Consider the following 13,580-nt stretch of genomic DNA (forward strand, 5'->3'; position numbering starts at 1 on the left):
ACGAGGCAGGCACGGCTGCGTTCCTGGGGGAGGGGCTCCCGGGCCCCAGAGCTGAGGTGCGGGGTGAGGGCCTGGCCTGGCCGTCCTCTGAGTCCACGACCCAGGCCCAGGGCCACCGGGGGAGACGGAGGCCTGTGGCTTCACCACTGCTGCCTGCCGGACGCGGCCCCACCCGCACGGCCATGTCCATGACGACTGCCCACACTGGGCGATGTTGGGCCCAGCGCAGAGGACGCTACCCACTGTGCCCAGAGCTCTCTGGGGGAGGGGGCGCCGTGCGGCTCCCCATGGCCCGACAGACCCGGAATAACAGATTCTCGTGGCAGGCCCCAGGGCGGAGCGGGGAACCAGACCGGTGCGGCGAGCTACGAGACACTGGCCAGCCGCCCCCGGGCCGGGAGCCAGGCAGGACGCCCACCAGGTCCCACTCTCCTCGGGCGTCTGGGGTGGCAGAGGGTGACTCCCCGAGGCCCAGAACCCAGGGTTCCACAGATGAGCAGAGTCGGGAGTGAGGATGCGGCCGGGCCCTGGTCTACACCAGCGGCTGTCGGCCCCGTCCAGACGCCAGTAACCTGCCGGCCCACCCTGAGCTGCCTTGGCTATTTCTGGAAATTTCTCTGCTACTGTCACCTTCCAGATAGGGAAGTATTTACATCTTTCCTCTAGTATGTGAATTTCCCTTTGGCTGGAAACTTCGTTACTCTAAAGAAAAATCATGAACAGCGGTGGTGGTGGAAGGCTCCGTCTTTTATCTCCCTGAAGAGACGGCGGAAGCACCGGCCCCCTCAGCATCGGCTGGGCGCCCTGGGTCTCCTTCTTCCCTCTCGAGCGCAGGCCACCGCGCCCTGCAGCGGCACCAGCTGGAGCACGCGGCCTGCGGGGCGGTCACGTGCGTGCACACCGAATGGAAGGGACAGGCGCACGAGGGGTCCCCCGGCCGAGGCGCTTCCCCCAGCAACGCGCGCGACGTGGATGTGACGTTTATCCGAAGAATCAGAATCGACTTTAAAAACGTCTTACTTGACCCTTAAAGAATCCGCCTGCTGCCTGTGGCCTGGCGACCTCGGATCAGCTCGGTGTGACCCGCCCTCCTCCCGCGACCTCCCCCCAGTCTGCGGGGCGCACGCTCCGCGGCCCCCGCGAGGAGGCCCGGCACGGAGCCGCCACACTCACAGCCTTTTCATAGATTCCAAGTGATCGAAGATGCCCGGGGCCAGATGCGTGATTCGGTTGTTGTGTAAAAACCTGTTGACAGAGACGACAGACGACTCCTCAGATGCGAGGAGGCAGCGGACGCGTGGGCGGGTCGGCGGCCTCAAGGGCGACGCCGTCTGGGCCAGGAAAGAACTGGGTCTTTTTCCTCATTTGGAGAAGACCGTGCGCGCGCCCTGGTGGTGGCCTGCCGGGCGAGGGGCAGACTTCGCCGCAAGACCATTCTCAGGTGTCCGGCCGACAGGGACCCCGAACCTAGCCCAGCAGGGGGCGGGTGCAGGGGGTCGGGGGTGAGTGGGGAGGCAGGATGAGGGGGGTGAGGAGGGGGCGGGGGGCCGGGCGGGTGCAGGGGGCACCACTTACAGCCTTTCCAGCTTCGGCAGATGCTGAAATGACTCTGGGTCCAAAGTTTCTATCTGATTGAAATGCAGGTATCTGGGGAAGTTAAAAACAAAACGGTTTTAGCAATTTTAACTACTTTTACGGGTCTAGAGTTTCTGCTCAGTGTTCTTTCTGAAGTCGTTTCGAGTGCGCGTGTCCACAGACAGCCCTTTAGCTTTTCTCCGCAGCGGGGAACCGGCAGAGCGGCCCAGCGGAGGACTGAACGGGGGAACGAGCCCGGGTCGGGCTCGCTGCCGGCACGGCCCCGCCTGCGGGTCCGCGGTGAGGACAGCTGGACCGCAGCGCGCGCGTGGGAACCGCGCTCACGGCGCCCGGCCCACGCGTGGGTCCCGAGGGGGCGGCGCTGCTCGGGCGCGGAGCGGGGGGCGACCGCGGACAGCGAGGGGAACCCCCGGAGCCACGCACCCTCAGAGGCCCTGTCGGTCCTGCTTCTCAGAACGCACACGTTTCAGATGCGAGGGATTTCCTCCAGCATCCTAATTACTTCTTTTCTCGCTTCAAAAATTGGTGTTTTTCCTTAAGTAAACCGCTGAGTCGCCTTCCAAGTGGGTCCCGTCCACACAGCAAAGGCCCTGCCCGCACCGCCGCCCCACACGCGTCACCGTGGGGCTCTCTGGGGACACTGGGGACCGACGGGTGTGGCAGGGACGCGCCGGCTGTCGCGGCCGACCGCAGCGCGGACAGGGCAGTGCCCGAGCAGCCTGCCCGCCGTCAGGAGACACTTCCGCCAACTGTTCCAAACCCTCGTGACCTCCGGGTCGCCCTGTGCGGCTCCCGTGTGGGTCTGTGCCCGGCCAGCCCGCCCGGAGTCCGGAGTCGCGACGCAGGGCCTCGCCTGTCTGAGCGGGAGTGAGGCCGGGGGGGCCCAGCTGGGGGTCCGCAGCCCTCGGGCCCAGAGCCAGGGAACCGCGCTGCCCCCCGCCGCCCCTCTCCCGCCTCTGCCAAGGGACGTGGCCTCAGGGGACAGAATCGAACGAGACCCTGCACCAGCCACGCGCGGCAGCTCGGCCGCGGCTGGAGGGGCCGACACGCGCGGACAGACCTGAGGACAGACGCCCGGACAGACGCGCGGGGGCGGGGCGGGGCCAGCCGCGGGCAGCAGGGACCCCCAGCCGGTCCGTGCTCAGCGCGCACACACGCTCAGGCCGCTGGCCGGGCCGACCGGCGGGACACGGGGCCCTGCCCTGGAGGCACTGAGAGCCCTCAGCACCAGGGCTCAGGGACACCTGCAGTGGCCACAGCGCTGGGGACCTTGGGGCCAGCCACCGGCACCCTGGGGAGGAAGCCGCAGGCGGGAAGTGACGTCCTGTAATGCACGTCCCCTGACGCCAGCTGGCGTCTCAGCAGCTCCACGGAGCCCGGAGGCCTGGGTCATGCAGGCCGCCTCCCGCCCTGGCTCCAGGCCTGTCCCCTCTGGTCTCCATCTGGCTGGGACAGCGCCCCCTCCGCGGGGCCCGGGGGCTCCGCGGGATGGGGACGGAGTCGCTGCGGACCCCGCAGTACTCTGCGCATGGCAGGGCCGGCACCTGACCCGCGTTCCTGTGGGGTGCCCATCTCCCCCCAGGCGGGCCTTCCAAGGCCGGGGCCCAGCCCTGCATCTCCGGCGATGACGGCTGAGTAGAAGAGAAGCCACGGCAGCAGGGACCCGACCGCTGGGGCCTGGGCTCCACGGGCAGCCCGGGACGCCCCCGCCACCTCCAGGAGGTGCAGCTGAAAATCCCTCCTCCAGAGTGACGGGCTCGGCCTGAGGCTGGCCGAGCGTTACCAGTTCTCTCCTTCCGGCCTGTGCCAGCCACGGCCGCCACGTAGCGGGCCACGGGCTCACGGTCCCCAGGCCACTGAGCGCGTGAGGCGCAGCCCGCGCCCCGTGAGCCCTCGCCGGTGTCCCCAGCTGTGCCGGCTGCTCCTGCGGCGATCTGCGCCCCCTCGCTGTGCCCCCGGGGGCAGAGACCGGCGGGGCGGCTCAGGGCGCGGTCCCCACCCGAGGCAGCAGACGCTTGGTGAGGGATGCGGGTGCTGCGTGTGGTTCGGGGGGAACCCCCCACCCCCACCCCGCGCTGCCCATAGGCCTGGGCATGTCTCGCGCCCCGCTGACCGGCAAACGGACATGCGCTGTGGCCAAGGCACGCGGTGACCGCTGCAACACAGCAGTCATTTCCGTCCATGGGAGCAAACCAACACTCGGAGACTCCCTGGGAACCGCTCCGGCTCAGTGACAGACGGCGACGGGCCAAGAAACAAGCCAGAGAAACCTCCTCTTCCCGGGAATTCCACTTAAAACAAACACGCTGCCTTCGCAGCAAAGGAAGACTTCGGCCACGGCCAGAGAAACAACAGCCCGCACAGTCTAACCAGAAACACGTGGGGAAACGTTTATTTTCTCCAAAACGATGACATCATGATGAAGAGAGCCAGCTGGCCGTGTGCAGATTCATAAACAGGAAACGGGACGATGACATCAAGGCCCCAATTCTCCCAAAAGACCTTGACTGGCTCTAACCAGTTTGCGAGTCTGTCTCTCCTCTAAATTAAGGGCACCATGGATGCAGGGTCAATCAGTCTTATTGTCCCTTGTGTCACCAGTTCAAGGCACAGGGCCGGGGGCACAGCGGAGACCAGGAACGATCTCCCGGGGGCGGATGGTCAGACAGACAATGAGGCTGACGGCTCGCCAGTCGCGGCCTGCATGCACGGGCTCCCTATGCCCCTCTAAGTCAGGCATGCATCATGCAAGCAGCAGACTGGTCAGGTCCCTGCAGGGGCAGAAGGGCAGAAGCGAGGGACACTTACAGTTGTTCTAGAGAGGAAAGTCCCTTAAACGCTTGCCTGTCAATTGACTGGATCTCATTCTTGTATAAATAGCTGAAACAAGAAACATGAGGGTTAGCACGCGCTCGGGAGGCCCAGCCTCGGGGGGACCGGGAGTTAGACCACACGGTTTCAAAACTGAGGATGGTCTTGGGGTACGAAGGGGACATTGACGCGGTTCCCCTCACACAGGCCCCTCCCCACTCTCAAAGGAAAATCCAGGGACTCGGAGGAAAGCACTCCCAGCTGGAGGGGGCCCAGCTCTGCCACATGGCTTCGGAAACATACAGGCCCTCGGGGCGCCGTCTGGAATAGCAAAGTACTCCGAGCTTCACCACCTGGAGAAAACGAAACCGCCCCCCCCCCCCACGATGGAGCAGCTCGCACTGATTAAAAGATGCTGTAACTGATGCAGTTTTAAGACACTTGGAAATAATGCAGAGTTGACGGCAGGAAGGCTCAACGTGTCTTGAACTATTCACCCCCCCGGAGCTCACTGTCGTAGGCATGGCGGAGAGTCAGGTCACCAGCCCGCTGCCTACTTGTGGCTACAAGCTAAGAACACCCTGTACGTTTTTAAATAGTCGAAACTCTCAGACGAAAATCAGGATTTCACAACGTGAAAATTATATGAAATTCAAATGCCAGTGTCCACGAAGTCCTGTGGCCCTGGGCCCCGCCCTCTCGTTTCCTGTCGTCCGCGGCTGGGGCACAGTGGCCCACGAGGCCCCAGTGTGTACCGCCTGGTCCTTCTCAGGGGACGCCTGCCAACTCCAGAACAAACTCGTCACGGACGACGCCCTCCACACCGCGCGTCAGAACCACAGGTGTGTGCTCGGCACAGCTGCCTCCAGCAGCAGGTCTGGGCTGGCACCGTGCGGGCCTGAGGCCGGCCTCTGAGACGTCCGTGTGGACAGGTGGACCAGGCACGCCCACGCCACCGCCCAGGCAGCAGCGACCCTTCACGTGGCCCCCCTGCGGCTGGGCCCTCAGCCACCTCCTCAGCCGAGGACACGGCGCTTCGGCCCAAGGCTGCAACGGTGCCCACTGCACCCCAGGACGATGGGTCCCCTGGCCAAGTAACACCGCCTGGCGCAGGCCCGGCTCACTGCCGCAACCCACCTCTGTGCGAACCTCTGCGGTGACCTCACAAGGGGCCACGAGCCCCACCACAGACCAGGACTCCCCACTGAGCGACAGCCCACGCCCCACGGCGGCCCGCACGGCGGTCAGCTCGCCAGGCCGTGTGGGCCCAGGCCTGTGCGCTGACACCCACTAGCTGTGTGGCCGGGTGACACACGCCTTCTGGGCCTCGGCGGCTTCCACGCGGAAGGGAGGGACTGAGCTCCCTACGCCACTGCGACAGGCCAAGGCCACCCGGGGCTCTGGCGGGCGTGAGCTGCCAGGCCGCACAGGTATGTCTGCGTGTGGGGGGGCAGACTGTGGGGGTCCACACCACTTCTCAGAGACGGGGCGCCCCGTGGCGCCTGTTTGCACGTGCTTTGCAGGGGGAGCAACGGGGCCCTTCTGAAGGCTGCAAAGCAGCGGGACCCTGCCAACGCGGGGTGCATGCCGGCACGGCCGAGTCTGCTCTGCCGTCCTGAGTGCGCGGCCGCCTCCCGATACTGAGCGGTGACCGACGGCCCCTTCCCCCGGAGCCGGCCCTCGCCGCGAGGCAGCTGGGACGGGGCCGGCGTGCGCCTCCCCCGAGGCAGCAGATCGGTGCAGACCTGGCCAAACCCAGGCTGGGGCGCGGCGGACCTCGGAGCAGGTCCCGGACACGCAGCCGCAGCCCACAGCCGCCCGTCATGCGTGGGGGCGGGACTCGGAGAAAGAGGCTGGGGCCTGGGGACGGCCTCCCCGGGGGTCCCAGCCCTGCGGCTCGGCACCCTGCCCTCACTGTGGCCGTCTCCCGTGACCGCTGACCACCGCGCGGCCCACGCCCCAGGACCCACGGCGCCCACGGCCAGGGGTGGTGCGTCTGGGCGGCGGAGGGGACGGCGGCCCCAGCGGGAGCTGTGAGGGGAGCCCGTCAGCACACGAGGTCTAGCGAGCATCGTCTGCGACCGAGCGCCTGGCGTGGAAGCGGAGCGTCTCCAACTCCCTCACGCAGACGCCCCCGCCGAGCGACGCGGACCGAGACCGCAGACAGCACGAGGCGCGAGCCCGGCCACGCGCCCGAGGGCCGCTGGCGGCCAGGAACCAGGGGCGCGAGGCGGCCTGGCCCTCGCTTCACAGCAGGCGCGGAGCCCTCGCGGAGCCGAAGAGCAGCCCGGAGCGCGGGCGCCGCCCACGCCGCCCCGGAAACGCGCTTCCCTGCAGAGCGTGGCAGCTCCGCGGCAAAGGACCGCCGGGCTCCGCCGCCGGCTCCGGGGCGCCACCGACAGCCGCAGGCTCTGCTTCAAGCTCCGACAGAGAGAACGGGCGTCAGCCGCACGGGACGCCGAGCCCCGGCGCGCGGCGGGAGGGGCCCCTCGTGGGAGCGGTGTACTCGGAGCCCGCGTGGCCTCCCCGTGTGGCGGGGGCCGGCAGTGCCACCGAGTCTCTCCCGCCGCCTTCCGCGTTTTGGCTGCGAGCCCATGAAGGCACGTGCCAACCCGACCCCCTCGCAGACGGCATGGACGCGAAGAAAGCAGCAAAGTCACACAAAGTGACTCAAATAAAGAAAACTGGGCTGCGCGAGGACAAGGAAGTGAGACCCGGGACGGCGGGGGGGGGGGGGGGGGCGGGGCGCTAGGCCTGGGTGCGGGGCCCGCCTGGCCCCGGCCGACCGCTCGGCGACTGCCGCCCAGGAGGCGCCCCCCTTGGGCCCGGAACGACCTTCGGGGGCCGCAGCCTGGAAGTCCACGCGCCCCGTCTCACTAGAGGCTCAGGACTGAGCGCGGAAGCCCACGTGGCGGAGCACCCCCTCCCACTCACAGCGGCTCGGCTTGGGGCCCTCGGCCGAAATTTCACTCACCTTCTGAAACTAAAACCTCTTTAGATGGATGTATTTACAGAAATTCATCAACGGCACAAAACGGCCCAATGACCAAACGGTCCGGACGACAGATAGCGGAGGCCGCGGGGTAAAGACGGACGTCACACTTACAGGTACTTCAGATTCTCCAGGTCTTCGAAAGCGCCGCCGGGGATGCTCTTGATCTGGTTGTTGTTGAGAAGCCTGCGACAGAAAGTTCCGAGAATTACAAAGGCGGCAACGTCTCCGAACTGCGTCACGAGAAAACATTTCTGTAGCCTTAAAAAACGCTGTGCAGTGGTTAAACATAGACCGTGAGATCGAGTCTGCTGAACGAACACAGGCAGCGCAGACTCGGCCTTCAGCCCGGGCCCCGCGCGCCTCGGGGAGTGGGTGTGCTCGCGCCCGCCCCCGCCCCCCACGCACCAGCCCCGGCTCCGGTTCTCCGCTTCGGCCGGGACCGTGGCCGACCGCGAGGCCCCGTGGAGGCCCACGGAGCACGGGGCTCCGGCCGGACGCGTCTCGCCAGGGAGCGGCCTGCGGAACCGGGGGCCGCGTCTCTCCTGCCCGTCCCCGACAGGACGTGCGCACTTACAGCGTGTTCAAGTTCCTCAGCCTCCGGAACGCTCCGGGCTGGATCTCCCTGATCCTGTTAAAGCGGAGGTCCCTGTGGAGAAACCGGAGACCCACTCAGGGCGCGTCAGAAACGAGACCACACGACCCGCCCCCGGTGAACCACCTCCGGCTGAGGCTCCTTAACACGGGCATCTACCGGGGTGACGGGCCGGCGATGTCACCTTACAGGGGTCTGTTTCAACGGTTACTGTGGAGAGATGGCGATTACGTGAACCGCCCGCCCACCCGTCGTCCTCTGACCCAGCGGACGCACGGGCGTCTGCGTCGTCGATGCCACGGCTGGACCTGCACCTGCAGCTGCACACGCCGGCGCCCTCATGAGCCGGGAGCCGGCCGTCACCGGGCCCCGGCTCGGAACCACGCAGCTCGTTCAGCACGAGTGGGGAAGACGAGGCCAGGGCCGGGCCCCCGACCCGCTGCCGCTGGCCGGGGGGTCTGAGCCGGGTTGCCGTGCACCATGTTTACTCTCTGGGGCAGAACGGACCGAGCCCTGGCGCAGCGGAGGCCGACACGGAGCGGCCAGGCGGCCCAGCAGCAGGAGAGATTCGTGGACGCCTGAGGGGTCCACCCGCGGGCAGCACGAGCCGGGCGCGGCTGGGCCTGGGGACGGCGGGTCCAGGGACGAGGCACACAGAGGTGTCCGCGTGTGGCCTCCTCCAACGGGAATCATAACCCGTAACTTCAACAAGGATGACAGGCAGTGAAAAGCAAACGAAGACCACCTTCCCTACCAGAGAGCCTCAGAAAAATTAAAACTTTACTCACGGGTCCGAACCCTTCCAGCACAGTCCACAGGGGGCCCACGGGCCGGGGTGACTGTGTCCCCCGCGAAATCTCATGCTCAGAGCAGGCGTCATTTGGAGGCAGGCTTTACGGAGCTGCTCACGTGAGAAGGCGGCCAGCGGGGGGCCCCACCCAGTGAGTCTCATGTCTGTACAAAGGGGGGAAATCCGGAGACGGGCACCCGGGGTCCCCATGAAGGCTGGAGTCATCTTCCGCCAAGCAGGGGCGCCAAGGGGGGCCCGGCACGGCGCCGGAAGCCGGGCACACACCGCAGGACCCTGCCCAGGCCCCGCGACCCCGGCTTCCGGCCTCCAGGGCTGAGAAGGGCCAGCGCCCCACCGCCGGGGCTGCTGCCCGGAGCCGGGGCACAGCGTGCCGAGGCCCTCTCGGGACGGGCCCCTCCGGGCTGGGCTGACGTCACGAGCGACCGATGGGACTGGTCCTCATTTGTGGTCCGACGAAGGGCGTCCACGTTCCTGGGGTTCGGCCTGGGGCGAGGGGCAGCGGTAGGCGGTGGTGCCCAGGCCTCTCGCCTCCTCGCCCAGGTCCAGGGCTCGGGAAGGGCTGCTCCCCACCACCTCCAGGCAGCCGGGATCGCAGTCTGACCCGAGCGCCCGACCCCGGGCCCGGCCCGGCCTGGCGTGTTTCCCGAGGTTACCGCTGCCCGTCCCTGGGAAGGGCCCCGCCCCCGGCCGCATCGAAACAGACAGGTCAGTACTTCACATCACAGTCAGACGCGGCCGGGCTCACCTGGGGGTGCTGGGGGGCTGGATCCAGGGTGAGACGTGGCCATTTCTTGAGGCGATACAGCTGAGCCTTTGGTACGAGCCGAGCCAGCTCTCACCCCACATACGCAAACACGGGCGTCACATGACACAGGGGCCCCTCCCTGGAAGGCCGGGCGGCGGCCCAGCTCACGGCAGAGCTGGCTCAGTGCCACCTAACGGAGAGCCAGCCCCGAGTGCAGAGTGAAGCAGCCACCTCAGCCCCCTGCCCAGAGAATTCCCACGACGGCGGTGGTGACGGCCAGGCCGACTCAGAAACCAGAGGCAAACAGACAGGGCGTGGCGGGCTCAGCACCGGCCACCGACCCACACACCAGGCAGAGGGCAGCAAGGCCGTGAACCCACCTCCCGCGTGGCCAGACCCACCCCGGCCTGGAGTCGGGGCCACAGACACAGCGGCCCCCACACGCCGGCCCTGAGCCCCCCGAGTGCGGCCGGCCCCGATCGGACGCACTGGCAGAGGATGCTCGAGGCTCAGCGCCCTGGTATAAAACACGGAATTTAACCGTCATCAGTAACCTGAATGCTAAAGTCCTCCTAAAGTCAACCTGTTCACTTCTAGTTTTTCAGAGAAACTACTAGAAAGCTTCGAATTCTGTGTGTGGGTCACAGCCCCCTGCTTTGGACGGTGCCGCCTGAGGTGAGCGGGATTTTCACGGCCCGCTTTCGGTCACGCGAGGCCCCGGCTCTCCTAGCGGCCCGGGGAAGACCCACAGGTGCCCCCGCAGCCAGCCGGGGGCAAAGGGAAGGAGGCTCTCCGCAGGAAGTGCGAACCCTAAAAGCCCCAACGTGGGACACACGTGGGAACGGAGCTCGCCGTGGGAGCGCGCCCGGGGCGCCGTCCCCTCCTGTCCCCCCCCACCCCTGTGGCAGCCTCTCCGCCAGGGAGGGACGGGCAGCCCGGCCCCTCGGGCAGCGGGGCTCGTGGACACAGGACTCAGGGCCTGGTGGACGCGCCTTCCGCGTCAGCAAGCCCAGCGGAGGGGCACACGGGGCGGCAGGAAAGGCAGCGTTCGGGGCGGCCGCGCATGCACCCGGGACCCGGGACCTGCACGGGGCAGGGACGTGAGGGGGAAGGAAGCACGGCGGCCCGAGGAGGGGGTCCCCCCCCCCCGCTCGTCAGCCCCACGGCCCGGGAGGGGCTCCCCCCGCTCGTCAGTCAGCCCCACGGCCCGGGAGGGGCTCCCCCCGCTCGTCAGTCAGCCCCACGGCCCGGGAGGGGCTCCCCCCGCTCGTCAGTCAGCCCCACGGCCCGGGAGGGGCTCCCCCCGCTCGTCAGCCCCACGGCCCGAGGGGGGCTCCCCCCGCTCGTCAGCCCCACGGCCCGGGAGGGGCTCCCCCCGCTCGTCAGTCTGCCCCACGGCCCGGGAGGGGCTCCCCCCGCTCGTCAGTCAGCCCCACGGCCCGGGAGGGGCTCCCCCCGCTCGTCAGTCAGCCCCACGGCCCGGGAGGGGCTCCCCCCGCTCGTCAGCCCCACGGCCCGGGAGGGGCTCCCCCCGCTCGTCAGCCCCACGGCCCGGGAGGGGCTCCCCCCGCTCGTCAGTCAGCCCCACGGCCCGGGAGGGGCTCCCCCCGCTCGTCAGCCCCACGGCCCGGGAGGGGCTCCCCCCGCTGTCAGCCCCACGGCCCGGGAGGGGCTCCCCCCGCTCGTCAGTCAGCCCCACGGCCCAGGAGGGGCTCCCCCCGCTCGTCAGCCCCACGGCCCGAGGGGGGCTCCCCCCGCTCGTCAGTCAGCCCCACGGCCCGGGAGGGGCTCCCCCCGCTCGTCGGCCCCACGGCCTGGGAGGGGGTCCCCGCTCATGTCGCCCGAGCCTCTGAAGAGACGAGACGGGGCAGGGTCCCCGGGCGAGCGAGGGTGGAGCCCAGCGGGGCCTTCGCGAGCCCACCCGCCGTCACCCGCCTGGCGTCAGGCAGGCGGCACGCTGCCCGGAGGCAGCGCAGACTGGCCGGGTTCACCTCTGACCTCTGCTGGCAAAGGCCCGGGGCTCGCGAACCGCAGCGCGCTCGTCCACGGCACACGGTGGCGGGTCTGGCACCTGCTTCGCGGAGCACGGTGTGGACGCACAGCGCGATGAGCCAGGCCAGGCACGGAGGGGCCACGGCCGGCGGCCCCCATGCGCAGGGGCCGGGTTCGCACGAGAGGGCCAGCTGGTGTGAAATCACACAGCCTGACGGGACGGCCTGAGCGGGGACGCCCGGCCTCGGCCCCCGGCTGGCCTCCGCCGTCCTCGCCCGGCGGCCACGTCCCTGACACCTGGCTCTCCCTGGCGCTAGCTGGACTTGGCTGGCGTGCACGCGCCCAGGGGAAGACGGTTTCCGACTTTAAGATAAAACACAAAACAATCCCAAATTTCTCCTCCAGAAAACGCGGCTGTGTGAGGGTTCCAGTGACTACGGGACAGAAGAGGGTGCCAGCCGGGACGGCCTCGCCCCACCGCAGGGCAGCACCTGCTCCGGGGGAGGGAGGTCTGGCTGTGCAGTCCTGTCCACCCGGATCCAAGGCCCCGGGCACAGGTCAGGGGCCTCGGGACAGTTCAAACACTGTCCGCCCGGGCCGCCCGGGCCATCCGATTTGGCTGGCCTCAGCGGCTTTTCCAGTCCAGCAAGCAAGTCCCCGAGAACAATAGGTTCCCCACACAAACAAAAGGATTTCTCAACCCCGCCCGGGTCTTTGTAAATTCCTCCTGGAAATCAACTCAGGACGAGACTGACCTAACTTACCCCCAGGGTGAAAGGCTAAGAGCCAGGTCACCAACTGTGGGTGCACGAAAGTTCTTTCTAACAGCAGAAAGTCTAGAGCGGGAGGAATCCCGGACCAGCAGGTCAGGGCGTGACCAGAGTGGCTCTTGCCGAAGGGCTGCCTCAGCCGGTGGAGACCGAGGCGGCTGCCATCGGAACGGGGCGCACGGCACCCGCGGGCGAGGACGCCAGATCGCAGCGCGGAAACGCGGAGACACGAGACCCCGGTCCTCGTTTACGAAACACAGCGAGACGCGGAGAGGGCGGCAGGCTTCAGGCACCTTCGTAAGGCGCCCACCGAATGCCACGTGCGGAGGGCCTCTGGGTCCTGGCCGGGACAAACAGCCACTTACGGGTCCCGCACACAGGCCAGGGGGCGAGGCGCTGTGCGCCATCAGGAAGCGGCAGGTACAATTTTTAGATGCAATTTTGAGGGCATTTTTTGAAGCTTTTCTCATCCTTCAGAAATACTAAACGCAGATAAGATTTTCAGACTGTAAAACTGAAAGACAAATATTTAGTTGAAAGTATTGTCTCTTGTCTGTCACCAGCCTGACGCTTGCTCACGTGTCCGTCCACCAGTGCGTTTCAGCTGCGGAGGACGAACACCAGGTGCTCCCCCGTGAAGGGCGCCTCCCCCGCCCTCCGGGCCCCGCGGGCCCCGCCCCCAGGTCCTTCCCCGCACAGGTGCGTGCGCAGGTGGGGCCAGGCCCGGCCACACTCACACCCGCGGCCCACCAGGCCGCCCACCGGGCGGGGCCCTCCGCCCACCACAAGCAAGGCCGGACCTCGGCCCTCGGGGACGTCCCCACCCCACACCCCAACTCCGGCTCCCAAAGCAGGGGCTCTCCCGCCCGCGGCAAAGAAAAGCCAACTCCTCCTCTGAACTGAATTGAATTAGATCACCACGTTTCCGCCCGTGGACACCTCGCGAGTCGGGGCTCGGGCCCCGCGCACCCAGCCGCGCGTCGTTTGTGGCCAGCCCGGGGAGCTGGGGGCCTCGTGCTCGCCCCGAGCTCCGCGCCCACGGGGACACGGGCGAGGAGGGCGCGGGACGGGGCCGCGGGCGCTGGGCGAGCCCTCTGACCCCAAGGGCGCCCCTGGGTGGCCGCGTCCCGCGGGACGGGCCCATCAGGGAAGGTCCGGCCCGGCCGCGGGCCCCGCGCGGCGCACGCTCGGGAGCCGGGCCTGCTGCGCACGCGCCCTGGCGCCCCGCGCCGCGCGATGGGGGGACCCCGGGAAGGCGCGCCGCGGCC

The 13,580-nt window shown here is 68.1% G+C and overlaps 1 protein-coding gene across 4 annotated transcripts in view; it reads right to left on the minus strand.

Annotated features, from left to right (window-relative positions):
* PXDN (peroxidasin) overlaps positions 1–13,580 on the minus strand; it is a 53,586-nt gene that overhangs the window by 28,191 nt on the left and 11,815 nt on the right. The window contains exons 1-6 of one of the 4 annotated variants that reach the window (XM_036224198.1): positions 9,551–9,741; positions 7,977–8,048; positions 7,514–7,585; positions 4,405–4,476; positions 1,576–1,647; positions 1,174–1,245 (exon numbers count right to left, since the gene is read on the minus strand). In XM_036224198.1, coding sequence (XP_036080091.1) covers positions 1,174–1,245; positions 1,576–1,647; positions 4,405–4,476; positions 7,514–7,585; positions 7,977–8,048; positions 9,551–9,651 — 461 coding nt within the window. In that variant the 5' untranslated portion in view covers positions 9,652–9,741. Of the gene's footprint in view, positions 1–1,173; positions 1,246–1,575; positions 1,648–4,404; positions 4,477–7,513; positions 7,586–7,976; positions 8,049–8,782; positions 9,025–9,550; positions 9,742–13,580 lie in introns of those variants that run through there. The other 3 variants (XM_036224196.1, XM_016155844.2, XM_036224197.1) reach the window with 3 other exon arrangements.

This window comes from Rousettus aegyptiacus, unplaced genomic scaffold (assembly GCF_014176215.1).
Source record: "Rousettus aegyptiacus isolate mRouAeg1 unplaced genomic scaffold, mRouAeg1.p scaffold_m13_p_7, whole genome shotgun sequence".
NCBI lineage: Eukaryota > Metazoa > Chordata > Mammalia > Chiroptera > Pteropodidae > Rousettus > Rousettus aegyptiacus.